At 41.6% G+C, this 27,043-nt stretch overlaps 1 protein-coding gene across 3 annotated transcripts in view; it reads left to right on the forward strand.

The window, feature by feature from the left end:
* Positions 1–502: 502 nt before the first annotated feature.
* ZSWIM8 (zinc finger SWIM-type containing 8) overlaps positions 503–27,043 on the forward strand; it is a 90,293-nt gene continuing 63,752 nt past the window's right edge. For all 3 annotated transcript variants that reach the window (XM_065746486.1, XM_065746484.1, XM_065746485.1), the window contains exon 1: positions 503–1,115. In XM_065746486.1, coding sequence (XP_065602558.1) covers positions 938–1,115 — 178 coding nt within the window. In that variant the 5' untranslated portion in view covers positions 503–937. The remainder of the gene's footprint in view (positions 1,116–27,043) is intronic.

The raw sequence follows: 27,043 nt of genomic DNA on the forward strand, positions 1-27,043 counted from the left end.
ACCCCGCCGCGCCCCACGCGCCCGCCCGGCGGCGGAAGCCGGAAGCGCGGCGGCGGAAGCGGGGCTCAGCTGGCGGGGGGGTGTCGCAGGTGAAGCTGGGAAGCGCGGAGCCATCTTGGTGCCCGCGCCGGGCAGGGACTTGCCGCCGTCGCCGCGCCAGGACAGCAAACCGCCGCCGCCGGGCCGGGCACGGGGGGGCGTCCGCGCGCGGGCCTGTGCCGGCCGCGGGCCTCGAGACCCGCGGGCTCCGACCGCGACGGGAGCTGCGCCGCGCCGCCCCTGCCCGCCCGCCGGCCCCCGGTGCCGGGCTCTCCCCGCCCGCGCCCCCATGAGGCCGGAGCCGCCGCCCGCCGCTCGCCCGCGCCGGTGACGAGCCGCCGGGAGGTCGCGCTGCCCCCGCCGCGGGCGCCCCGGCCCCGCCGAGCCCCCTCCTTCCGGCGGCTCTCGGGCTCGCCGCCCCTGCAGGCGTTCCTGAGGTGCCGCGGGCGGGGGGAGGCCCGGTCCCGGCGGGGCTTTGCCGTGAGAGTGAGACAAGCACCAGCGCAGGGAGCCCCGGCCGCTGCGGGTCCCAACTTGGGGCTGCGGGCGCCGGGCTGTGACGTGCACCTGCCCGGGCTGGAAAGGGCTCTCCGCGCACCCGCCGCCTCGCGGGGTCGGACACGCTTCGTGGACAGAAGCGTTTTTTAAACTTTTTTTTTTTTTTTTTAAGAACTCGTTTTCTGGGATTTTTACAAGCAACCCTTTAGTTTGCATCGGTTTCCTGCTTCTCCCACTTCAAGGTAGCGTTTGCTCTGTTCTTCCTGGTACCGTAGCATGGGGATCTGAACGGAACAGACATTTGAAGTACTCCAGGAGCCCTTCAGTCCATCCACCTGTTAAAACGAGCAGCTCCGCTTCCTTCTTTCTTCTTCTTCCCCTGTGTCGCCTGTTGGATGTGATGGAACTCATGTTTGCGGAGTGGGAGGACGGGGAGAGGTTCTCCTTCGAGGACTCAGATCACTTTGAGGAGGACTCCCTTTGTTCCTTCATCTCAGAGGCAGAGAGCCTTTGCCAGAACTGGAGAGGATGGCGGAAGCAATCAGGCGGACCCAATTCTCCCACTGTCAAAATGAAAGGTGAGATCTCGTGGCATCCTTGGGTGTGCTGCAGGCACGTGGTGGCAGGGGTGTGAGGCTCTGGGAACGAGGAGAGCTCCAGGGTGCTGAAGGTGCGAGGAGAAGGCAGCGTAGGATTGCTGTGAGGACAGCTCTGACCAAAGGCTGAGGTGACAGTTTGCCAGAGGTCTTAGCACAAAGCAGTGTTCTGGATGAGTTTTCACCTGCGTGCTTTCTGTAATACTGTAGTGCTGATTTTCTGAGTATGTTTTCTGAGCTTGTTGTTGGAAATCTGGAAGTAGCCTTTGGTAACCGAAGCACAAACGTGTTCAGGAGTGGTTATACCCATGCTGGGTCCCAGTTGCATTGATTACATTAGACTAAGGTGTCATAAAGGTTCTTAGAACTGCTATACAACTTCTCATGTTGAGGCATCTTTGTATAGAAGAATCTATTTTTCTTACATGTTTCTGTTATTTTTTCTTTGTTTCTGTTACAATAACATTATTTTGTAGTAGTAGAACAAGAAGGCCTTGTGATTGTGACAGGAGGGCGAGGAAACTACTATGTGTCTGCTTCAGAAGAGTTGCTTTATTTCCTTTCTTCTGATAGTTATTTCTTTTTAATAGTAGACAGGAAGTAAAAACAAAACAAACATTAGGAAGTAAAAACAAAACAAACAAACAAAATGTTTAAAACCATTGTAAATTCCTTGAATTTATTTATTTTAAACTGAAGCAGTTTCTCTTTTATCCTGATGTGTCTTGTCCTTAGAATCCAGGTGGCATTTGCAGTAAGAAGAGACAGACATATAGTTAGCAGAAGTTGCATGAGCACTCCTTACTCTTCCTTTCATGTCCTCTCTTTTCTTTCAGTCTGGTGTCACTGCTTTTCCTGTCACCGCTGGCCTTTGTGACCATAGCTGCCTTGTTACTATCTCCCTGTCTGAGCTACAAAGCTTTGTTCTCTTCTGAGCGATCGCCTTATGCTGAGAGTTCAATTAATAATCAGTCGTGTTAAAATCTGGCAGTGTTATGCTATGGACAAACGTTCACTTGTCACTGGGTTGGGACCAGAAAGTACACACTGCATTAGCCATAGGCTTTCCAGAGCAGCTTAATTTTTAAACTTTTACTGTAAGTATGTGAACTGTCCCTAGTGCCAGGTATTGAGCTATCTACGTCTCTTGACTCATCAGGTGTGGAGCTGAGGGTAGCATGGACATTTAGAAGAAATTAATTAAAAGAAAAAGAGAGAGAAATGCTGAATGCACATCCAACTTGTATGGCTTTCAGTATCCTGGTCATGCTGGCAGGATGCGTGGCTTTCATATGAAACATTCTACTGGTGCAAAATTATCTTTTTTGATGTAGAACTACAGGTTGGGCACAGTGAACTTCACGTTTTGCTTTAAATCTCGTTGTGTTTAATAGCGTGCTTGCCAAGGAGCTGAGGTTTTGAAAACATGCTGCTGTGGAAAGACTTGAGTTCAGCAGAGGTGTATAAAACTTGTTTGTGTGAGATCTGCCGGTCAGGCTGGTACTCAAAAAGGTGATTGGTTTTGAGTTGTGTGATCTCCAGGGCTTTGGTATGTGATTTTGTGTTTTCCTGGGCCCTGCTCGATACCTTTAGCTCTCTTGACCAAATTGGTAAGCAAACAGCTATTGCCCCTCTATTGGCATCCACTTAATTGCATGCTAAAATGAAAAATTGCTTCAGTAGATTGTACATTTTTGCAATTTTTTGTATCTCTCTTGACATGTGAAACAGATCAGCTAACATCCTTTTTGTGATAAATGTAATAATTTACAGGGCATGGTGATGTTGCTGTTGAGAGGTCTGCAGAACGTCCAACCTGTGTAGACAAGGGTTGCATTGTTTGTACTTAATTCCTATTTTTAGGTTGCATCTGTAGAGAGACATAATTCCTTTGTACAAAGGTTTTGCTGTAACAGAGGTATTTTGAGAAGTGTGCGAGCATGGATTTGTTGTCTAAATAAATACTTGTCCACTCTACTGATTCATGTGTGATACCACTGGCACAGAGCACTTGCAGGTACTTTACTGTACGCAGTGTGTTGCCAGAGAGCCTGGGCTGACTTGGAATCTTTCATGGCCTGGGATCTGCTTGGAGTTCAGAAAACTTGAGCAGTTTTAACTCTTTTTAACACCTCTTTGCGACAGTGTTTTTATAGTCAGAAAAAGCAGCGTTGAGAGCTTGCTGAATCTTGGGCTTAGGTTAGTCGTGCTGAGTCTTCTGAAGTGTGATAGTTCTCAATTCAGCCTATGTCTTTATTTCCACACTTCGCTGTTTTGCAGAAGCCTGTGATGTAGCTTCCTATGTGAACAAAAAATGAGGTTAGACACAGAGTGCTTTGATTTAAAATGCTAAGGGAAACCAAGAGGAGCTCTGTGAGCCTTTTCCTCCAGTCAGGGAGCTCAGTCTGTGTTTTGATTTGGGATCAGTCAGATGAGTTATGTAATAGGATTTCTAACTTTTTCAGTTGTTTTGAGTTTGTCCTTGTGAGAGTCCAGTTTGTCATTAATTAGTTGAAAGAGAATCCTCTTGAGACTGAGGGAAGTGCTGCTGGCTGGGGATTCCTCTTCTTAAACAAACTAACAAACCGCCATCCATTTTTCAAATTTTGCAACTTTTTTCTTTGTGCTCAACTGTTTTTAATATTACCATGCAAACTGAGCCGTAGCTGGCTGCTTTTCTTTCATTTAGTTTTCACTGGGCTTATTGTCAAGTCTTGTTATGTTACTTTCTATACAAGAGTGTTCTCTTCAAATGTAGAATTGAGAATGCGAAGGAGAAGCACATTGCGTCTCCTTTATGGGTGCCCTTGGATTTTGAAACTCTTCTCAATTTCCACTGATTCACCTGTACTGAAATCCCAGAGGAAGTTTCAGCAAAGCATGTCCATTTTGGGGAAACCAAGAGTCCTTTTGAATGTAGCAAATAATTCTGAACCTTTATTTTAGAAATGGCTTTTTCTGATGCCAGACTGCCTTCATTATTTGTTTCTACCTATCTTTTTTCATTCGGAGTGAAATAACGCTTGTAACTTACCTTTGCCTGTATACATCATTGATGAGATGCTTGCAGTTGTACTTGAAGTAAGTAATGAGCAGACATTGAATGCATTATTCAAGTTATTGTGAGTAAAAGTTTTGAAGAACAATGTCTTTGCAGTGCTTTCAGAACTATCTGCTTCCTTAAGTTGGTTTATGGCTTCAACTCACTTTCTTCCAGTCAAGTTTCATTCTACCGATGTATTATATTTCTACCAATGAGAACACCCACTTGCCTTCTCTCCAATTTTCTAGTCAGTCTTTTGTTTTCCACAATCTATTATGAGAGTCAGTACAGTTCTCTGATTTTCCTTCTCACTTTTTAAAGTACTTGCGTTTTTCATTGGCAGTTGAGGTAAATGTAGTGGTTGGAGGAGCTGGGCTTGTTTAGCTTGGAGAAAACTCTGAGGTGTCCTCTTTGCATCCTTCCAGTACTTGGAGGGAGCTTATAAGTGTGTGTGGGGGGGGGTATGCCAACTATTTACACAGTGTGATGGTGATAGGACAAGGGGGTTGGCTTTAAACTAAAAGAGGAGAGATTTAGATCAGATGTCAGGTGGAAATTCTTTACTCAGGGAGGTGAGGTGTTGGACCAGGCTACCCAGAGAGCTGTGGGTGCCCCATCCCTGGAGGTGCTCCAGGTCATGCTGGATGGAGCCCTGGGCAGCTGAGCCAGTGGGGGACAGCCCTGCCCATGGCAGGGGGTTGGAACTTGAGTGATCTTTAGGTCCGTTCTAATCCAAGCCATTCTATTATTGTGTACTTTCAATGATCTTGTTACCAATCATTTTTACACCTCCAAACTCACTAGTGTGGTTTTGTTTCTTCTTGAAAGCCTCTAAACATTTTCCCACCCTTCGTCTTTTACACAGTTTCTGAAGAATCAGTGTTTATCAAACACTTAAGTTGCTGTAAATACTGTAGGATTGGTAAATGGTGTATTCGCTCTCTCTATATATATGCTCTCTCTCTCTCTCTCTCTCTCTCTCTCTCTCTCTATATATATATATATATGCTCTCTCTCTATATATATGTGCTCTCTCTCTCTCTCTCTCTATATATATATATATATTGCTCAGCTTCAATTTATTCATTCACTTCAACGCAAAGTGTGATGATGAGTTGCCTATTGAGTATACTTTCAATGCACCTAGTGATAAAGCTTAATCTTTTTTTTCTTTTCTTCAAGCATTGCATACTGCAAGCAAACAAACAAACAAAAAACAAACCTTAAGCTAAAGTAAGAATTGTTCAGGCAGTGATCTCCTAAAAATATTCTCATTATACAGCCCCAGGAAGTTTATATTCTTCTGAACTGTTAGGAATGCCCACCACACTAAGTAATGGGCACAGTGCCTCAAAAATACAAGCTGTAGTGAGGGAATGATTGGCAGAGAATAGACAGAGCCCGAGGTGAAGATGTGATTGGTTTAGAAAGACAATCTGGTGTAAGTCTTAATTGTGTCAGTGAGGTAAAGTGACAGTGGCTGATTTTCATTAATTTATAAGGACAAACAATAAATGGCTTAGAGAGCAACACTTCTTGCTCAACATTGCCAGTTAGAACTCAATGAATTAAAGTTAAATCTTGCTCAAAGAGTTACTGCAGAAAGAGGCATCAAGAGAAACAGGTAATCTCTTTCAAATTTATGTGGAGTGCTTTTCAGACTGTTCCTCTTAGAAGAGAGTACTGGTGTCATCCAGAGTGCCCACTCGGAGCCTGAGGAAGCTGGAAATGAATGCTGTGGTTTACTGTTTCCTTGCTATTACTGCATATTGTACGGCTGCAGTTGATTTTTTTTCTACTGTGTGATTTGTGCTTCTGGTATGGAAAGGAGGAGATTGTTTGTATTTCTGGGAGATACAGATACAATGCATCTTGTGTGGTTGATTTTGTTTTAATGTGATACAGTGTAATTTCTTTTAGCCTAAGTATCGCTTACAGTATATTCAAGTTCACGGATAATGTTAAAAGAAAAACCCAAACAGTAACTGTTGCACTGAAGTATTGTACCAGCTGCCTATTGAGTTCTTTATGGGAATTAAAAATCTGAATATTAGTGGCAGGATATCGCAAATGAGCAGAACTCAGCTGTCCTCTGAGGAAAGGTAACATGACAATGGAGGCTTAGCTGCTGGTAGGAAAAAGGCTTCTCTGTTTTCTCACCCTAGTATGTGGATTTCCCCTATTTTTGTAGGGTATCCCATTACCTGTAGTGATGAGCAGTGTTGTCTTGCTGCACAGCAGCAGCCAAAGCACAAGCTGAGGGTTGTGCAGAGGCTCTGTGAGCTGCAATGGCAAAGTCAATGCATTAGAGCTGAAGGCATTGCAAAGAAGTCGGAGCTGGTCCATCAGGACTGGCGAGCATAATTAAATGTGGGGCTCTGGCTCTGCAGTGTAGGTTTCAGAAGCTTCCAGAAGTTTCTACCTAAAGGTTTGTGTCATGATGCAGTGATACCTCTGCCTTCTGGGACGATGACAGACTGAATGCTTCTCACATGTTTCTCATTTCTTTAGTTCCTGTGTTCCTGAGCCCTTTTGAGGTGATTGAATGTTTGCACCCCTCTCTTGGGGAGTGGCACTAGAGAAGCCCATTCAGGAAGCTGTCAGGAAAAATGCATTTTTACTACTGTGATTGGAAACGGCCGCTCCAATTCTGACTCTTCTGCTGTCTTCTGACCTCTTCCTTTAAATAAGCTTCTCTTCCCCTCAGGAGAAATCTTGCACGTTCTTTCCGTGTTGTAATGTCTCCTCTTTGTACTGGGAGACCTTCCCAGCTCCTGTGGCTTTTTCTTTGTGTGTTTTTCTCCTTCCTTTCCCCTTGAGGAGTTGAGTTCCCTGTGTTTCTGAACGACCTGCAATCACAGATGCTCTGTGTTTTGGATGGGCTGAAGCCAGTGTGGCTGTTCTCTGGGGCATGCTTGCCTGTTGGGAAGCAATGGTAGGGGAGGCAGGTTTGACCCTAGCCGCTGGATTGTGCTTTGTTTCCTGTCCATTTCTTTATATCTTCCTTAGATATAAAGTTATTTTTCTTAGACCTGTTCTTTATTGCTAAAGGATAAAAATAAAACCCATCTGTATACTTTTTACCTGTAGATAACTAGCTCTTTCCTGAGATGAAAACAGAGTGAAGACAAAGCACATCGAACTGCACTTCGCATTTGAAGTTTGTAGTTATCTAGACAAGTATAACTTGGCAATTACATGCAAATGTCTTTTGTTTATTGTGTATTTTACCCATGATAACATGTACTGAAACACATGCCCTTTGTTTAAATGCATTTAAGTGTGTTGCGTATGTCACTTTGAATGCTTACGGTAAAAGTAGTTTTCTTCTTTGAGTACTTAGAGAAGATATTTTAATCACTATGATTTGGTACTGGAAGGGGAATGAGTGAGCTGGAGACACATGTACAGAGCTCTGTACCTGGGGCTGTGCCCCCACTGTGCACCTGGGGTTGCTGGCGGAGGGGCACTGGGAGATGAAACCCATTGCTGCAAGAGAGAGCACATATATTCATTTCTGATAGAAATAAGTGAAAGTACCAGAGAAAATGTAAGTTGGAACTTAACCTATTCTCATTTCTAGATAGATTATTCAATTTCAGGATCTGCTTTTTCTGGTTCCCCTTTTGAAGGGTTGACATCCTCCGGTGTGGGTGAATCTCTGTGACTCTTCACTTGAACGTTAGAGATTCTTTGCCAGTTGCTGAGTTCAGAAGGCAATGGAAGTTTCCAGAAGGTAGATGGGATCATTCAGTGTGCAGAGGTGGTCCAGGAGCTTTGTAAATCACATTGGGTTATGGTTGGCTTCACACACGTCATACTCCATAGTGGTATTACTTCTACTATATAGCGGCCTGATCTGTATGTTTGAAGAGCCATCAGTTAAATGTGATTTAATATGCAAGTCCACAAGTTTGGTATTACAGTTCATTTTGAGGATCAGCAATAAAGCCATAAAACAACTTATATAAGGAAAAAGTTATACTTTTTTACAGTTTTTATTTCTTGTGGCTTCATCGAGAAAAGAAGTGAGAAGCGAAGTGATCAGATCTATGAAAGTCTGTTATCTAATATAATATCTCCAGAGTAAAAATTCTTCTGCGTACAAGTTGTGGAAGTAAAACTTCAGGTGGCATCTTGTGAACGGGCCTTTTGTTCCCTCTCTGGTGTAGGATGCTCTCAAATCAATGTCTTTCTCGCAATGTTTGTGTAGTAACTATGGTAAATTTCGTTTTTAAGCAAATGTAAATTTGGTAATTATAAATATAGAAAGTTGGTAGAGGATTACAAATGTTTTAAGTACTCAAGTGGATATTGTTTTTGAGCAACTGAGAAAGCTGCTGCTTGTATAGCATAGGTTATGAATCTTTGCTTGGTCATGATGCTCAGGATTTTGAAGTGGTGAGGTGACCTTCCTGGCTACTGAGCGTAACAAAAGTGTCCCTACATGTTTTCAAACTAGCACAGAATTGAAGGGAAGGATGTACATATCTCAATTTAGTGAACAGGAGAATGCTTTTCCTGTCTGTATCAAGTTCTTGATAGTCCATGTCAGTGGAGTGATACAATTCATGCTAGTGTGTTGAGAGAAAGATAAACGTGGTGAGTTTAACGTCAAGAAATATGAAACTAGAAATAATAAATAAGTGAATATAAAAGTAAAGATCAAGGATCACAGGATAGTTTTTTAAACAAATGTTCCCTCCCCCCTCCCCCCCAATCCTTCCTTGCAGTATACCTCGGAAGGAACGGAAATTTGGGCATCAGTGATTTGATCTATGTCTGGTATGCCAGTTATAAAACTGGGAGCACAAACCATCTCCTCTTAATTGTCTGGTGTCCTAGTTATTATACAGTACTTTGTTCCAGGGGAAGAAAGGAATGTACAGCTTCAAAAGATGTTTTACATACTTAAATGAATTTTCAGTGTAAATATTTATCTGTTTAAAATATCTGTAATTATTTTTTGTATGATTTGGGACTTTGTATCTCTAAGTAAATAGTGAAAGAGTCAAAACCAGTGTATTATTTAGCTCTTAAAATTCAAGTGACTCTTTAAGATTTCATTGTGATTTCATAGATCAACAGCTTTTTTTCTGTCACCTAAAATCATAGGTTGTCTTGGGTTGGAAGGGACCCCAAATGTCATGTAGTTCCAACCCCCCTGCTGCGGGCAGGGCTGCCAACCACTAAATCAGGCGCTAGATCAGGTTGCCCAGGGCCCCATCCAAATTGTAAGTCTCAGAAGCAGTTTTAAAAGTGATTTTAAATAGTATCTTGGCTACAAGTTGATTTTTAACTTTATTCTGATGTATTTTATCTGTCATAAGCTCTTTCCTTAATCTTTCTCATTTTTGACCCCTTTCCAAACCCTGCAGAGGTAGAATTGAAGACATGTTTGTTTTAACTCAATAATATATAGAGGATATAACTCTTTTAAAGATTGAAGAACAACAACATGTACTGTACCAGATATTTAAGATGCTGGTTCTGATTTTAATATACCACATGCATTATTCATAGAATCACTAAGGTCAGAAAAGACCTCCAAGATCATCTAGTCCAACCGTCCACTTTCCACCAACATTTCCTCACTAAACCGTATCCCTCAGTATGACATCTAAACCATTCCTTGAGCACCTTTAGGGACAGTGGTTCAACCACCTCCATGGGCAGTTCATTCTAGTGCCTGAACACTTTTTCAGAGAAGACATTTTTCCTGATGTCCAACCTGGATCCCTCCAGGTGCAACTTAAAGCCATTCCTTCTTGTTCTGTCACTAGTGATGTGGGAGAAGAGGCCAACGCTCACCTCACCACAGCCTCCCTTCAGGTAGTTGTAGAGAGTTAGGAGGTCACATCTGAGCCTTCTCTTCTGCAGACTGAACAATCCCTGCTCCCTCAGCTGCTCCTCATAAAGTCTGTACTACAGACCCTTCACAGCTTCAGTGCCCTTCTCTGAACATGCCCTGGGGCCTCAGTGCCTTTCTTCTAGTGAGAAGCCCAAAACTGAACACAGTACTTGAGGTACAGCCTCACTGGTGCTGAGTACAGAGGGGTGATCACTTCCCTCCTCTTGCTGTTGGCACTGTTTCTGATATGAGTCAGAATGCCACTGGCTTTCTCAGCCACCTGGGCACACTGCTGGCTCATGTTCAGCTGAGTGTTGCCCAACTCCCCCAGGTCCATTTCTTCCATGCAGTCTTTCAGCCACTCTGCTCCAAGTCTGTAGCATTGCCTGGAGTTGCTGTGGCCGAAGTGTGGGACCAAGCACTTGATCTTGTTGAATTTCATCCCATTTTTCTCAACCCAGCGATCCAGCCTGTCCAGGTCCCTCTGTAGGGCCTTCCTACCCTCAGCAAGATTAACACTTTCTCCCTTACTGAGAGTGAGCTCAATCCCTTGTCCAGTTCATCAGTAAAGATAGTTGGTCAGGCCCAAATACCAATCCATGGGGAACAGCACTTGTGATGGTTTGCCAGCTGGGTGTAACTCCATTCACTGTCACTCTCTGTCCCAGCCCTCCAGCTGTTCTTTACCCAGCAGAGAGTGTATCTGTCTAAGCCTTTCTAAGTTTCCTCCTCTGATGCTGTGTACTCATGGGCCATGAGTGTGCACAGGATTACCAACAAGAAGGTTCTCGTATTTCTTAGAGTGTATGTTTTTTTGATGCATCCTTTTTTCCTTGTTTCTTCATTTGTGGAAGGACAGTAACCATCTGGCAAGGCTCGTGCCACTTCCTAATTGTCCAGCATTGTAAAATGTTTAAATTGAATTTTTTTTTTGTCCGTGCTTTTGTTGGTGCTTTAATATTCAATGATTCAGCTTATAGAGAGTGTGCTATTTTGAATTCATTTTGTTCATCTGTATTTGTTTCCATACAGCTGGAAACATAGTATCTTCTTAAAAGAATGAAACAAAGGAACTTGGTCAGGCTGATATACCCATTACAGTTTTCTGCAATTACTTATTTTGAGATAAACGATGCTGTGAAAAGTGCCTGTTTTTAATCAAATATTGCTATAGTGAATCATTACTAGTGTTTCTAGATTACTCCAACAAAAACATAACAAAGGAGAAAATGTCAGTACTTAACAGTATAAACTAGGTCAAATGTAGTTAAGGTGTATATTCAGTTGGCAAATCTATGTGCTGATTTTTCTTTATTTAAATAAAAATATGTTGATAAATGGGCAGCACTGAAAAAAAAAACAGACATTATCTCTGGAAAAGAAGGAGACCCAGAAGGGTTGCAGAAGTAGTGTACAAAGTCTTCACATCCTCAGTTGGCTGCTTCAAGTAGGTAATGAGTGATAGTTCTTGATGCTTCATTGGCTTTTTTGTCTTCGTTTTGACCATCAGGTTTAATTTGTGGCTGTGGGTCAAATAGTATAGCTTTCAAGATCCTTTTTCATATGAGATGTAGAAGGATGAATGGATAAAAAAGAGGGAAGATGAAAAAACTCTCCTCTGAAGAATAAGCTGGGTGAATAAGCTGGGTGCTGCAATGCAAGGGAGGAGAGAACAGCCTTAAGAGAAGGTAAAAGAAGGGAGGTCAGATACAAAAAAAAAAAAAGTAATTGTCCATATTTTTTACAAAAATGTAGGTGCATGGTGTGATAAAAGAATTATTGCCCTGCATTTTTCTGCAAGCAATGAGAAACATTATAGGAAGGCATCTAGCCGTACCTCTTCCTCACAAGTTAAGACACTTAGAGGTGACTTGTTAAAGCTATGGGCTGGTGAGTGCCTGGGCCAACTCTGGCTTCCTCTTCTGTTTGGTGAGGTGAAAATGTAAGTAGATGATGGCCGTTATTTGCCATCAAGAAGTACTGGTAAACAGGGTTAATGCATCAGTGAAAATGAAAACAGTGATGTTTTAAAGTCTCATTTTACATCTTTATTTTACTTGCCCTCCCCCCCCAGTAAACTTGCGGAAATATTTAACTACATTTTTTTTTGTTCATTAGGCTACAGATTGGTAAAGATGCTGCTTTGAGCCAGAGTTAAAGAATGGAAAAGGTGACATAGCCTTAAAGCAAAGTTAGCCAGGTTGCCACCTGGACTCTTTTTAGATACGTTCACAAAAACAATGCCTACTTGTAGTCAAGCCATTTTTTCTGGCATCTTGTCAATGTATGTGACAGATTCTTCCTTGAAACACAAAAAATTTTTCTAAAGCTGTGAATATTGAGTATTGTATGACCTTCTGGAATCTATCCATGCCTTGTTTCTTGTATTTGCAAGACTTCTGATTTTACAGATCTCAATGTGTTCGCATTTGCTTGACTTCATGTATTGACAAATTGTTATTCTTGAGACTTGCATTTTAATTTAATTTAATTTTTTCTTAATATTCCTGTACTGTAATTCTTACTCGGTAAATTTACATCTGTCTTGTCCTTTGGAGAGTGCACAAACATGAAACCTTATTAATCCATGTTAGAGGCTAATCAATCTCAGGAGATCGTATCCATCTGACTAAGTAAATTCACTCGTAATGCCTCACAGTTTTCTGGTGTTCCTTTTGTTATTGTTTTTGTGCACTAATAGTGATAGATGTACTTGTAATGGGTTCCTCCTCTGTAAACGTTCTGCAGCTGTTGGTGTGTTCCATCTATCCTCGATAGTCAGTTATGTGTGAGGTGGCTTCTCCTCCCTTTCGTTTGCTGTACAGGGAACCAAGCAGCAGTTGGGCAGATGCCTTATTTCCAGTGAGAGGGGAGGAGGGCTGGGGGAAGGCTGGGGCCCCACAGCAGTAGCTGGGGCTGTGCTGGCACCCCCATGCTACACTAGGGAACACCGCTGCATGGGATGCTGCCCCCTGTACAGACATACACCTGAGGTTACACTGTGCGAGGTTTTTACAAAACCCAAGGACATTAAAATAGGAGTTAAGTGGAAATTTTCTCAGAACCTTTTGGGTATGCAACTTCGACTCCTATCTCAGGAAATGGGTTTTTAAACCTGTGGTGGTTTGCCATTGGTGATACCAAAAGGCAGTGTCTTCTTTGAGTTGCTGACAGATGTTTATTTATTTTTTTTTCCACCATAGGGCTGAGAAAACCTCACCTTTGAACTGCTCTTTTCAGACAATAAATTTCCCATAGGCCACACTAAAATGGGCTGGATCTCATTCTGATAATGCTCTGCAATGCAGTGTTTGTCAGTGCTTCTGTTTGGAGGCCGAGTTATACCACCCTGGGATCTTAGCATAGGATAAAGCTGGTTAGAGATTAATCGGGCATGTACAACTTCAGAATGGATACTGATGGTAGAGAACAGCACATTAAATAGCGTAGCTTGCTTGGTGTTTTGTATGGCATCTTTTCAGCATTTGAAAGCGCAGCAATACTCTTGGTAGAAATAGGTGCTCAGCTGTGATGGAGTCTGGGTTTTTGATTTGTGTTTATCTTCCATTGCCTGCATTCTGAATAGTATCTGATCCTTGTTGATCTTTGTAACTTGTTTGCTTGTCCTTGACTGCTGCAGATAATTCTGAATCCTGAGACAATAATATACCTTGCATGGGGCACGAGTGGAAATGAGCGGCAGCACGTAGCCTTCCCTGCAGGAAGCAGGAGCTGACTGATGCCTGTGCTGTTCGTGCACGGTGCAGGTGACACGGAATGGTCTGCACAGTGTGCAGGGAGCAGCGGTGCCAGGAAAACGCCGAGCCTGCAGCTGATCTGCTTCGTCAGCTGTACAGTCACTCTGAATGCAAGCTGCCCAATTTGTTGTGAAACCTTGGCCAGCACTGGCATGAATACAGTGTTTTGTAGCACTGTCTGTCTTTCTTTACAAAAATCTGCTGCTCATTTTAGGTTTTCTAACAGCTGTCGGTTGCTTGCCCAGGCTGCTCTTTTTTTTTTTTTTTTTTTGAAATCCTTTTTTAGGGAGGGAAATTGAAGGGTGATTAGATAAAGAATTTCTTGCCTGCGTTTCCAGAGGAGGTTGTCAAGTTGTGAACACTGCATTGCCTGCCTAATGCTGGTGCTAGAGCTTTTTGGATCTTGGTCATGTTACAGTGGGGGAGAGCCGAGAAAGGAGCTTATGGACATTTTGCTCTTGAGATTCGAAGCTTCTGAAGACAAAGATAAGTGTCATCATCTCACATAAGGCGTCAGCAAAATATCAAACACTCCAGTTGCAGCAGCACAGTTCTGTGCAGGTGTTCACAGTTGCTACATGGGTGAAGCGATAGAATTAAGTGTAAAATCCAGCTTTATGTTCTGTGCTGAATTGGACATGTGTTTGGAGACATTTTGATACATGTTCAAAACCAGGTGAAAGCAAATTCCATGATTTCTGAACTCTGGGACAGAAACACCTGCACTTTCCCACACCACTGAACTCACACCCCTAAGGTCATCCACACTGGTCTTTTCTCCTCCGTCTCGATTTACGGGACTCCGGGACAGCCTGCTCCTGTGCCTTTAAGATTTCCATCTTGAGGAGCATCCAGGCTTCCTGGACCCCTTTATCCCCTCCCCCTGTACTCAGCTCTGGTGCGGCTGCACCTCGAGTACTGTGTTCAGTTTTGGGCCCCTCACTACAGGAAGGACATTGCGGCCCTGGAGCGTGTTCAGAGAAGGGCAACAAAACTGGTGAGGGGTCTGGAGCACAAGGCTTATGAGGAGCGGCTGAGGGAGCTGGGATTGTTTAGTCTGGAGAAGAGGAGGCTCAGAGGAGACCTTATTGCACTCTACCACTTCCTGAAGGGGGGTTGTGGTGAGGAGGGGGTGGGCCTCTTCTCCCTGATAAATAACGACAGGACGAGAGGGAATGGCCACAAGTTGTGCCGGGGAAGATTTAGATTAGACCTGAGGAAACATTTTTTCTCTGAAAGAGTGGTCAGGCACTGGAATGGCCTGCCTAGGGAGGTGGTTGAGGCACCATCCCTAGCGCTGTTCAAGAAGCGTTTAGATGAGGTGCTAAGGGATTTGATTTAGTAGTTGGGTAGGGATAGTGATAGGAGGATGGTTGGACTAGATGATCTTGTAGGTCCTTTCCAACCTAATGAACCTAAGGTCCCAGCAGCAGAAGCATATACTTTGTATATGTGAGATTTTGTTGCAAACATATACAAAGTATATACAGGAAATATCTGCTTTGAACACTTATCAAAACCTCTGGCTTCTTCTGCTGGGACCTTAGGGGTGTGAGTTCAGTGGTGTGGGAAAGTGCAGGTGTTTCTGTCCCAGAGTTCAGAAATCATGGAATTTGCTTTCACCTGGTTTCCCTCCTCCACAAAACTTCTATTTGGTTATTAAATAGAACCTGTATCTTCCCACCTTTGCTGTGACCTGAGGTTCTGAAGAGAAATGGCATCCTTTCTGGAGATCTGGTTTCCAGTACTTAAAGAGTGTTGTATCTAGGATATTGTAAAGGCATAAGGAGCACAAACTGTGGAGGGAAGAAGGTAAATCTGTTCTTCAACCAGCTGATCTTCAGAGTGCAGAAAAAGTTTTCATATGTTCAGCTTTTCTTAGCTTTTCTTCAGCTTTTTCTTCTTAGCTTTTCTTAGCTTTTTCTTCAGCTTTTTTCTTTTCAGTAAAAGGCCTCAGGGATGGTCAGTTAGTGGGTTATCTGCTTGTCAGTTAGATATTACTTGGTTGTGATGAAGTCTTTAGTTATATTCACCCACAATGAAAAAGGGGAATAACACAACAAGGTTGGTTATTTTTCTAATGTCATACTGCTCTGAAGAAAGGATTCCTTCAGAGGATTTGCCTCTGAAAGTATTCTTGCTGACACCAAAACTACAGATAAGGTTGGAAGAGTTTGAAGCAAACAGCTGCTCCTAAAATGTGTGTTGAGAAGCTTGCCTCCCTTTAAATATATTTTGTAGCCTCTTGATGTGAGGAGCTGTTTCTTGTATCATTTTCTAAAAGGTCCTGTAGCTTTTGGTTTAGGTCTGTTCAGTAGTCCTAAGTTCCCCTGCTAAAGCTGGTGCTACATAAGTTGTTATTTCTTAATGATTAACTTGTCACTTAATCGTTAAGATGATTAACTAATGGACGGTGCCCTCAGTAATGTGCTTTAACTTTTGTTGAGCCCTGAATTGATCAGGCAGTTGTATTCAATGACCTTCGTAGATCCTTTCCAACTCTTCTGTTGTGTTCTGTGCAACAGAAGATGCTATGTTCATTTGTGTGTGATTGCTTGTTCTTTTCTTGTTGTTTTAACTTTAAAAGGAGGGGCACTGATAACTAGAGTGGCTCTGAAGAAAGTTTTTCTGGGGGTAGATCGTGACCACTTTATATGCAGTGGATTATTTTGCTGTTGGTGCCATAGAAGGAAGAAATGAAGAATTCTGTAGGGGAAGTTAGGACTTCTCATTCTGGTTTGTACTCTTGGACCTTATGCACACATGGTGCTTATTCTAAGTTCTAGTTCTCTTACCAGGTATTATAAAGCCTCCACCAGTTTTCTTGTCGGAGGGCTTTTGTGTGTTCCCTGAAATCCCATGGAACTATTATGAGGAGTTGCCTTAATGCTTGAACACTATCACAGAAAAGATGTAACCTGAAAAACACTAACCTCAGGATAAAATACTTTCTAGCTCACTCAGATATTGAAACAGCTGCCAGTAGGAGTTGAATATTGGGTATGTAGGGTTGTAGGGTCCCTCCTGTGATGGGTGCTCAGCTTCCTTTAAAAAAATTGGTCTGGGCTGCAGTCTATGCTTGACAGCACGATGGCGATGTTATTTCTTTGACAATGTGCAAAGTTAAGTCAACTCGTTTTCTTAGTTTGGCACACGTACAGAGAGTGAATGTAAAAACTGGCTATGCGATAGATTTCTCAAATGTTTGTTGTTTCTTTTTTTCTTGTTAAATAATTCTGCTGACCAGAAGAACTACAAGACTCAATGTGTTTGAACTTACACTTGGAAAAAAAAAAAAAACCCACGCAAAACACCTATCCATCACAAATCCACAATGTAATTTAGTATTGTGGTTTGTATATCTACTTGGACTTGTGTATGAAACAAACAAAAACATTAACTTTTTGTGTTTGGATACATTTTAAGGTCTACATTTAAAAACAAACAAAACAAAACTCTTTCCTGCTTCCTAATTATGGTGACAGAAGACATGGTGTCAAGATATGATTAGCCAAAAGGTGTATATATTTGGTTTTGAAATGAATTGTAAATACAGCAGCAAACTGATAGTTTGAGCAAGCAAATAATTTTGCTACATATATGCCCAGCGCTGCAACACAAACAGCTTCAATTTTCAAAAACCAGACTGAGCTTACATACTTTTGCTTTAGACAGCTGAGACTTTGAGATGAATTGGACACCCTCTTGTAATAAAATTAGCCTTTTTGCATTGGATGAAGTAATAAATAGCTGTTCTTAAAATGCTATTGTTGTGGTTGCAATGGAATTTGTGTGTGGTAATATTTACTGCAGATTTTCTCTTAAGTGGGAGGTTTCTAATTATGGACCGTAATCTCCCCATCTGGGATTTGTATTTTTAAAGGCTTTTGGCTATGAATCTCACGAGTCTTGTCCAGTACACACGCATGAAATATTTTTGTTGCTTATTCCACTTCTCAACTGTTTTGAACATGAAAATGTCATTCTGTCGGTTAGATCTGATGTAGGCTTAACCAAGTTCTTGCTCTCAGCTTGATTTTATGCATCCTTACACTTGATACCTTACTACATTACTCTCAGTGTAATTTTACTGCTGAGAAATGGTAGTAAAAAGCAGAGAGAGTTGTATAACTCTCAGTGAGGGAATTAAGAGGTAAATGAAAGTCTTGTGAATTCCAATTCCATTATGATTTTAAAATTTTGGCTGTGCTTGGTAGTCTGCTCTGATGAGTATGTGAGCATCTTAAAAAATACAGAAACATTCATGAATCATAGAATCACCAAGGTTGGAAAAGACCCACAGGATCACCCAGTCCAACCATCACCAACAGTTCTCACTAAACCATGTCCTGCAACACAGCATCCAAATGTTCCTTGAACACCTCCAGGGTCGGTGACTCCACCATCTCCCTGGGCAGCCCATTCCAGTGCTTGACCACTCTTTCAGAGAAGTAGTATTTCCTAACATCCAGCCTGAACCTCCCCTTGGTGCAGCTTGAAGCCATTCCCTCTCATCTCATCACTAGTTACATGAGAGAAGAGGCATGCTGCTGGCTTATGTTCAGCTGAGCATCAATCAGTACTCCCAGGTCCATTTCCTCTACACAGTTGTCCAGACACTCTGCCCCAAGCCTGTAACGTTGCCTGGGGTTGTTGTGGCCTGACCTGGCATTTGGTCTTGCTGAACTTCATCCCATTGTCTTCAGCCCAGCTGTCCAGCCTATCAAGATCCCTCTGTAGGGCCTCACTACCCCCAGGTGGATTGACACTTCCAGTCAACTTGGTGTCATCTGCAGACTTACTGAGGGTGCATTCATTGACCTCATCCAGGTCATCAGTAAAGATACTGAAGAGGACAGGCCCCAAATTGAAGAGGAAAGGATCCAATGAAAGGAGACATCAAATCAGAACACTCCCTTTGGACATCATTTCGGTACACGCTTAATCAACAATCAGCAGCAGTGTTTGTAGCATCCTTTCTCTACCTCTTACTATGTAGTATTTTCTTATCCAGACTTCTTGTTCTGTCCCAGCATCTGAATAAATCATGTAGATGAATTTCACCACAGAATTTCTTCCAGAATCTGCTGTTCTCCATTTGTTATTGCAGCTGCTTTGTTAATGCTGAGGAGTTTTGCAGAGAATTGATTTGGAGTGGTATCTGAGAAAGAAATTGCTGTAACTTTTTTTTTAACTTGGTAGAGAAGCTGCTCCAGGGTAAAGGAGCTGCTTATTTTCTGAAGGCTGACACTGCTTAAGTATCTTAGGAGCCAGAGTATACATTTTCACATCTTTTTCCTTAATCTGTAAAATGAAAGAACCTCTTATTTTTAGATATACTGTGGTTTGCTTGTTTTTGACAAGGAAAACTGCTGGTTTTTTTTCCCCCTTGGCACAAAACGGAAAATGGAATTATTAATCTAAAACAGAAGAATGCTAATTCAAGACAGCTGGGAATCGCTATTTGAGTATTACTCTGAATCTTCAGTTTTTCTGATTGTATCATTCTGTAGATAGTCAAGTTGGATTAGATTTGGGGGTTGGGGGAGGATTTCTTGTGTCCATTCACCTGTCAGGGTCTAACATTGATGTGTCTTGGTTCTGTCTTGGGGTCTGACTAGTCAGTGGAGTGATTAGTACAGCTTCATCACTCCTTGGCTTTCCAGTTTGATTTTCTTCTCTTGTATTGATTGTAGTTGGGGCAAGAGAGTTATTTCTTTTATGCCTGTTCAGTCTTTGGCATGTCTACTGAGCTGCCATGAGGGCACCAATTTGCTTCAGTTGTGCTGGAGCAAAGTGATAACATGCGTGTATCCACTGCAGACTACAGATACCAACTGTGTAATTGCATAAAGGTCATCTGCAACTCAGTGTGTAGTGATGTTTTTGGAAAGAAATGAGTTTCTAGTGGTACGAATCACTATGCAAGCCTGAAAGAGTGCATCTTGAGTGACTAGTTGGTTTTTTTCTTGTTTTTATTTGTTTGTTTGTTTTTAATCTAGTATACTTCATTACATAGTCTACTCTAAGCACAGGTGGTTTAGCCAGTCCTTTTTCTACTATATGATATAGCTTTTTGGCTACCCCTGCGGGTTGCCTGTGAGTCTATACAATAGAAAATTTTCAAGCTGTTCTATTTAAACTCTTTTATCCTGAATCCACTCTCTTCCAACTTTGGCACATTTTGACATAGGTCTACAAAGGTGAATAATTCTACTGTTCTAAGAGGCTGTTTGTTATCTCTCTCTCTTCTGTATGTTTAAAGTTTAGCTATTTAGATTGCATTTTTCAAGTTAAATATTTAGTTTCTTTTTTGGAGCTTGGTGGTTGTGTATTTTGTATATACATAGTCTTGCAAAGAATAGAGTGACTTCAATACCTCTTATACTTGAGTGGACAAGAACGTTCCCCTTACCTCTTGGAAAACATAGCTGTTGTGCTTGTGACTGCATTGTGAAGCATCCATTTTATTGTGCTCAGGGTGATTGACTCTGAGGATCATAAACTTGAGGCTATACCAACATTTGTATGTATTCTGTACTAGGGTATTGTAGATGTGATGTATTTTTCAGTAATGTGACATGCAGTTCGGAAAATTGTATGGGACAGATATTAGCTTCCTGTCTCACCAGTATCTGCTTGAAAACCATAAACCTGCAAGCTAACAGAAATGTAACCTTATTGCTTCTGTAGGCTGCAAGTATAAACATCCAGAACTTCTGAAGATCTTTTCTTTCGAAGGGCTGGGATCTGGGATTTAGGGCCCCTCTACTCTGCCCTCGTAAGGTCTCATGTGGAGTACTGTGTCCAAGCCTTGGACACACCATTCAGGAGCTGCTGGAGTTGGTCCAGAGGAGGGTCCACAAAGATGCTCAGAGGGCTGGAGCACCTCTATCATGAAGAAAGGTTGAGGCAAGCTTGTTCAGTCTGGAGAAGGGAAGGCTCTGGGAAGATCTCACTGCAGCCTTTTGGTACTTGAAGGGAGCTTACAAGCAGTAAGGGGACTGTCTTTTTATATGGTCTGATAGTGACAGGACAAGAGTGAATGGCTTTAAACTAAAAGAAGGGAGATTTTGATTACTTGTTAGGTGGAAATTTTTTACTCTGAGTGCAGTGAGGTGCTCTAACAGGCTGACCAGAGAAGCTATAGATCCTCGGGGGTTGGAAGGGACCTTGAGAGATCATTGAGTCCAGCCCCACTGCTAAAGCAGGTACCCTACAATAGGTCATGCAGGTGGGTGTCCAGATGGGTCGTGAATATCTTCATAGAAGGAAGCTCCACAACTTCTCTGGGCAACCTGATCCAGTGCTATTTCACCCTTACTGTAACGTAGTTCTTCTACATATTAGTATGGAGCTTCTTTTGTTCAAATTTTAGGCTATTACTCCTTGTCCTATCACTACGCAGAACTGAGAAGAGCCTGACCTCATCCATTTGCCTCTCACCTCCCTTTATATATTTATAAATATTAATCAGATATCCTATCTCTGGAGGCACTTGTAAAGGCCATGTTGGATAGGGCCCTGGGCAGCCCGTTCTGGTGGGTGGCATACTTGCCCCTGGCAGGGGTCTGGAACTAGATAACCTTTAAGGTCCCTTCCAACCAAAGCAATTCTATGATTCCACGATAGAGTTATGATCTGCCTGTGTCAAATGTTAATGTGTCAGAAAAGTAGGTGGTGATGGTGTCTTAGTGATCCATTGAGTTGACTCTTCTTACTGAATGCCTCTTCTTTGGAAAGAAAGTGAAAGTTAATGGGACTTCTGGAAAGAGTTTTGGGTGAGAAATGCATTTGAAGGAAGTGAAAATACCCTTTTTTCAGACATTTGCAACATAATGCATGTATTATCCTCAGCACAGAGGTGAATTTCCTTTATTTTTAAAAACATGAATCCTGCTTTTAACAGTACATTGGTTATGCAGCAAAATGGAAGAAGAATAGGGAAAGAGATGTGAGTAATGACCTGAACATCTTGGAGTATAATTTATATTCAAAATGAAGACAAAATCTTTAATTAAAAATGTCATGATTCATTTTGCAATATTCACCTTGGGTGACTGTGTAGTCAGAGCATTCTCCTTACAGTATTACAGAATTCAAGACAAAGGTAAAGTTTTTTGATGTTTGCTGCATAGTTAAAGACTGAAAGGAACATACTGCCCTGGCATGTACTTCCTAGAGACATCAACGTTGACATTAAAATTTTGGAAACTTAAATAATTTAAGTTAAAGAGTTAAATTTAAGTTGGAGATTAAAATAGAACCACCAGCAGAAATATGTGGAAGACAACAAGAAGCTGAATGTTTTTTAAGAGGTTTGATGTAAGTGTGTTATAGCTCAGTGCATGGCGTGTCTGCTCTCCATATTTGAGAACTCACAGCACTTTTTGGTTTCAAGAGGCATTAGGGAGAAAATGTGTCACTGCCTTAAGTTAAGGGGTATTTACTGATATGTATTTCTGCTTGGTTTATTTTAGTTGAATGTTTAAGTGACATTCCACAGTGACAGATTTATCTTTCTACATGGCAAAACCCTGCTAAAAGAAATGTAGTATTTACCATTTTTTAAATGAGACTTGTAAAACAGGTTTTATTACACCCCTGCACACACCTCTTTCATTGGTCAAGATCATACGCTACATATTTCTTGTTACTTTTACTGATCTCATTTTCTCTTCTGATAGCGGAAGTGTTTCACTTCATTTTCCCCATCTCCTTTTTCTATCTGTAGTTGTATTACTTTTTCCACTCTGATGCGTTTTGGACTGAGGCCAATGGTAGAGGTGAGGGGATATGTGAGATGTAGACTAGAGATAGCTATAAAAGCAAAGCTGTAGATACATCTCTCAAGAGATAGTGCGGTCTAAGATGTCTTACTATATGGTTTACTTGTTTTGCTAAGAGGCATTGCCCCTATTTTCCTTAAGATATATATATAAAAGCAGTGAGTCTTTACACAGTCTTAACTCATACTGTGAGATTTGTTCTGTTGAATTTGTATTTATTCACGTATATTGAACATACAGTTTATTTTTAAGGACATGTATCAACTGAAAGTAGCCCAATAGGAATAGTGTAATTAGATAACAAATATATTCAGTGTTCAGCTCAGCTGGATTTGTTTCAGTTCCATTTGATAATTCCTGGCCCCTGTTTTGCTGTTTATTCAAGCAGAGCCTTCTCTCTCTCTTTGTCTATCATGGAAACTCTGTTATTGTACTGAAGAATTTATTGGAACACGATCTGTTTTTATGAATAATTGTTGGCTGCAACTTGCTACAGCATAGCATACCTATGTCAATAAGCCCTGATAGCATAGAATTTGCCTCCTCTGGTGAAGGCATGTGTATGTATGCATAGCTTGCATTAGTTCTTTGGAGCTGGTTTGGGTTTTTTGTCGTTGTTCCTGCAGGAATAATTATGTCTATGCTAAAGTTATAGCTATTATAAAGCTATGATAAAGTCAATTCACATGACACAGCAGCAAAAAGGCTAGGATGGTCCTCATGTAAGCTGTGTGTTCCAGATGGCAGTAGATAGACGCAACATGATTTATTCCGAATGGTTGAGGAGTGCTCTGTCCTGCCTGCTAGTAGGGTGTAAAGATCAGGTGATCTCTCCAGTTCCCTGACAGACCCGGGATTTGGATTTTGCTGATCATTTGAAGTGTAGATCAGAATTGTTGGGGGTTGCTCATGCTTGATCTGTGATTTTATTCTTCCAAGACATGAAGAGTTTCCTTTGTTCTCTTCAGGTCATCGTATCTGCTGCCCTCAAGGAAGCACAGTTTAAAATTATTTTCTCCCTCAAATAGATTTATCTTGCAGATTCATTGACGTTCTATTACATCTTTGATTTTATTGGTATATATATTTTTTTACATTTTGCAATCTTCTTTGCTGTCTTTATCTTTGCATTGAGTGAGAGCTGTGATGCTTTTTCCTTTTCCTTTTTGTTTCTTCTCAAAGTGCATTTTGTAGTATTTGAGAGTACCTTTCATCTATTTTACTGATAATACCTTTTTATAGAAGCAGGTATAAATCCTCCAGTGGTGGATTTGTGTATCTAAACTTTTGGAAAAGATCTCTTTGTTTAGTATTCAAATAAAAGTATCCAGTCAAGTATAAGCACTGAAGTCAGGCTGCCCAACTGAATGTACAGAAGGCCTAAAGGGGAAGTCCCTCTGCTCTGAATCCTGTGCTGTATGTGTCTCTATCACTGTGGCTGCACAGGGCACATCACCCTTGAAACATAAATCAGTCTAACTTCCAAATTGTAGTGTTTACATTATGTACCAGCTTGGCTACTGTGAATTCACTCATCCTTAAATTATCTTTGAAATGATTTCTACTTCTCAGTTATCTTCTACCATTTCTTTTCTGTAACTCTTTTTCCATCTAGAAAATTCAACATTTTAGAGAGATTTGTTGTTTTATACATAAGATCATTGCTTTTTAGATTGTTTTTTCCACTTCAGGTGTTACTGCTTTCACCTTATTCTGAGAATATCTAAACTATGTGCTGTCTGAATGCGTGCTGGAGACAGCTGTTCCAGTTAATTGGCTGCTGGCTCCTGCAGGCTACTATTAACACAGTACAGCTGATGAAACTGAGTTCAACACAAAGTCAACCAGTTACCTTAGTTCACTGCAAATCTGGTAAAATCAGAATGAGTTGCACTGGAGCCTTTCTAACAGAGTAAATCCAAGAGGCTTCTCAGCTAGGGCTGACTTCCATATACTTTTGGCAGATTTGTTTGTTCCAGGCTCATTATCATCACACAATGGCAAGGGCTTTATTACACCTGGCCATATTATGGCTGTGTGACTGAGCTAACACGACATTGCTCATGTGTCTCATCCTCTCAATAAAATTGCAGTTTCTTTTCATAGTATGGAATTTTGGTAGATTATGTTGAAGAGTTAAACTAAGGGTCTCTGGCTCAAGATGTTCCTGGGAACTTATTTGTTTCAAAGGATCTGTGCTAATATGTTGTGTGATCATATGAGGGGGGCAGGGGTCTGTTTGGAGAAGCGGTGCCTGGCAGTAGGGCTTTACTCAGGCTGTTTACCCAGCCTGCTCCTGGTTGGGGTCTGAAAAGCTCCATGGGGTTCTCACTGAGTATTACTGCCCTATTATGGGCAGATGTCAGATCAACCTGAAAACTGTTGGATTAGGGTTTCACAGTTGTTCGAGTCATCAGAAAGCAGGTATGTTTCTTATGTGTAGTAGCACTAACTCTTTCCCACTTGGAAGATGGAATATTTTTTCAGGACAGGTAATTTCAGCAATGCTTGTCATAGAGTTTTTCTTGAGCTAGTTTGGTTTAACTTAACGAGAACAGCTGTGCTGTGTAATGAAGCAGGTGGAGGGTAATTGCAGTGATCCTGCTGCTGTGCTAGTACTGTCGAGACCTAGTAATTGTAGGAGTCCTGGTCCATTGCAACTGTAAAGAAAAATACTTTTAATAGTAAGACATACTAACGGAATAATAGATTGCTTTTGCCTTTGCTGCTTTTCTGTCAACCCAGTATGGCTTTGCTATTTCTGTCTGACCTTCATACTCCACACAACGTAGTTGTGAGAAGAAATATCATCAACTTGCAGCTCCTTAGAAAAATGCACAGGTGTTTCACCTCGTACTGAAGTCAGATATTGTGCCTTTAAGGATAGAGATTGCTTAGCTATTATCTTTTTTAATGTGATGTGTAATGAAAGACTTGGATAAAGTGCCTCTACAAAAAGTGCAGTAAAAAAACACAAGAAAGACCTCTCCTTTCCTTGCTCAGAGTAATTCTGAGTACTAATGTACCTCACTTTGCACCTTCTATGATATCTACTACTACTGTAGTAAGAGTGGTGACATTTAAGTTGACTGTGTTGCACTAATTAACAGCATTAATTCTTTTTTTTAATCAACTGTGCTGGCTGACAGAAGGGGGAATAAGATGGCATTCCACTAAAATCTTGTGTATCTGCTTGCAGTAAAGAGAGGGATAACTCACTTAACCATCGTTGTTCATTTTACAGTCTCTGCTCTCACATTTGTGTATGGGGCTATAGCACAGTAAAAGATAGGCTCCATCTATAATGTAGAATAAAAATTACTGGCAGTAGAGAAATAATCCTGTGATGGTAAAAGATGCCTGTCTGTGAGAAGGGAATGCTGCCCAATGAATCTAATTTCACTGCAATAAAAAAATCATAAATGGGAATGTTTGCAAACTGTGTTCTCTCTATGTAATCCTTTCTTTTGTCAGGTCTGTTCAGTACAAGGGGGGTGCTGGCTGCTTTGCATCTGCATGCATTCTCAAAGCCCTCTTGCTGTCTGGCTCCAGTTGCTGGGGCTGGAGAAGTGTCCCTGGGCAGTGGGTGAGAAAGCCTTCCTGACACTGGGGCTACACTCCCCTTCCATCCAGTGTCTGGATGCCTTTGGGGAGGGGAAGCTTATGGCCAGGTTGGCTTATGTTCCAGCTTCTGGTGGTGTGTGAGGAGGTGGAATACCTGGTGCTTCATTAGGCTTTTGGCAGCAGGATCTGGGAGACAGGGAACCAAGGCTGCTGTAGGTCAGGGGGTGATCTCAGTAAAGCAGTTTGGTGCTTGCAGATGATGCAAGCCTGGCATTTCATTATGGAGTGTTATCTAGCTCAGAGCAAAGCAGAAGCATTAGGTTACCATAGCCTGAGGGTAAAAAATCTTCACCTGTACTTAAAAATTTAAAAAGTAGAGTTAGCTTGGTGGAAATATAGTGATGAATTGTTCATGGAAGGCCCACAGTGTCCTCATTTAGGATCCTTAAAAGGATTAATTAGGATCCTTTAGAAGCTTATTGTAGTCAGCAGTGTGCAAATGTGAATTTCCTTTTTTCTGTAAAGAACTTGAAATATTAAGACAAATACATGAAAGGTGGTGGAAAAGGAAAGAAAACAATTGCTGTCTTAAATTTAAGTTTTATAAATTGCAGAAAGTTACCAAAAAGCCAATATTAAGGTTCCTCAATAATCCTCCTACTGTTCTCTTGTGCATATACACTGTAATACTACTACTCTGTGTAGTCAGATGATGTTCACAGGATGTTGTCTGCCATATTGTAAAATGTGTGATGTATTTGCTTATCTCAGGTCTTACTAAATGGTTTCAGCTTTGTCAGTAGACAAAGTTTGATTAAGATCCACTACATTAGGGTAGTGAAGCTCTCCTGAAGAAGGACTGGATTTTCAGGAACGTGAACGTATTCATTGTGGGGCTGAAAACA

The sequence above is a fragment of the Cyrtonyx montezumae genome, unplaced genomic scaffold (assembly GCF_038088225.1).
Source record: "Cyrtonyx montezumae isolate F1298 unplaced genomic scaffold, pur_monq_1.0 scaffold_4, whole genome shotgun sequence".
Classification (NCBI taxonomy): domain Eukaryota; kingdom Metazoa; phylum Chordata; class Aves; order Galliformes; family Odontophoridae; genus Cyrtonyx; species Cyrtonyx montezumae.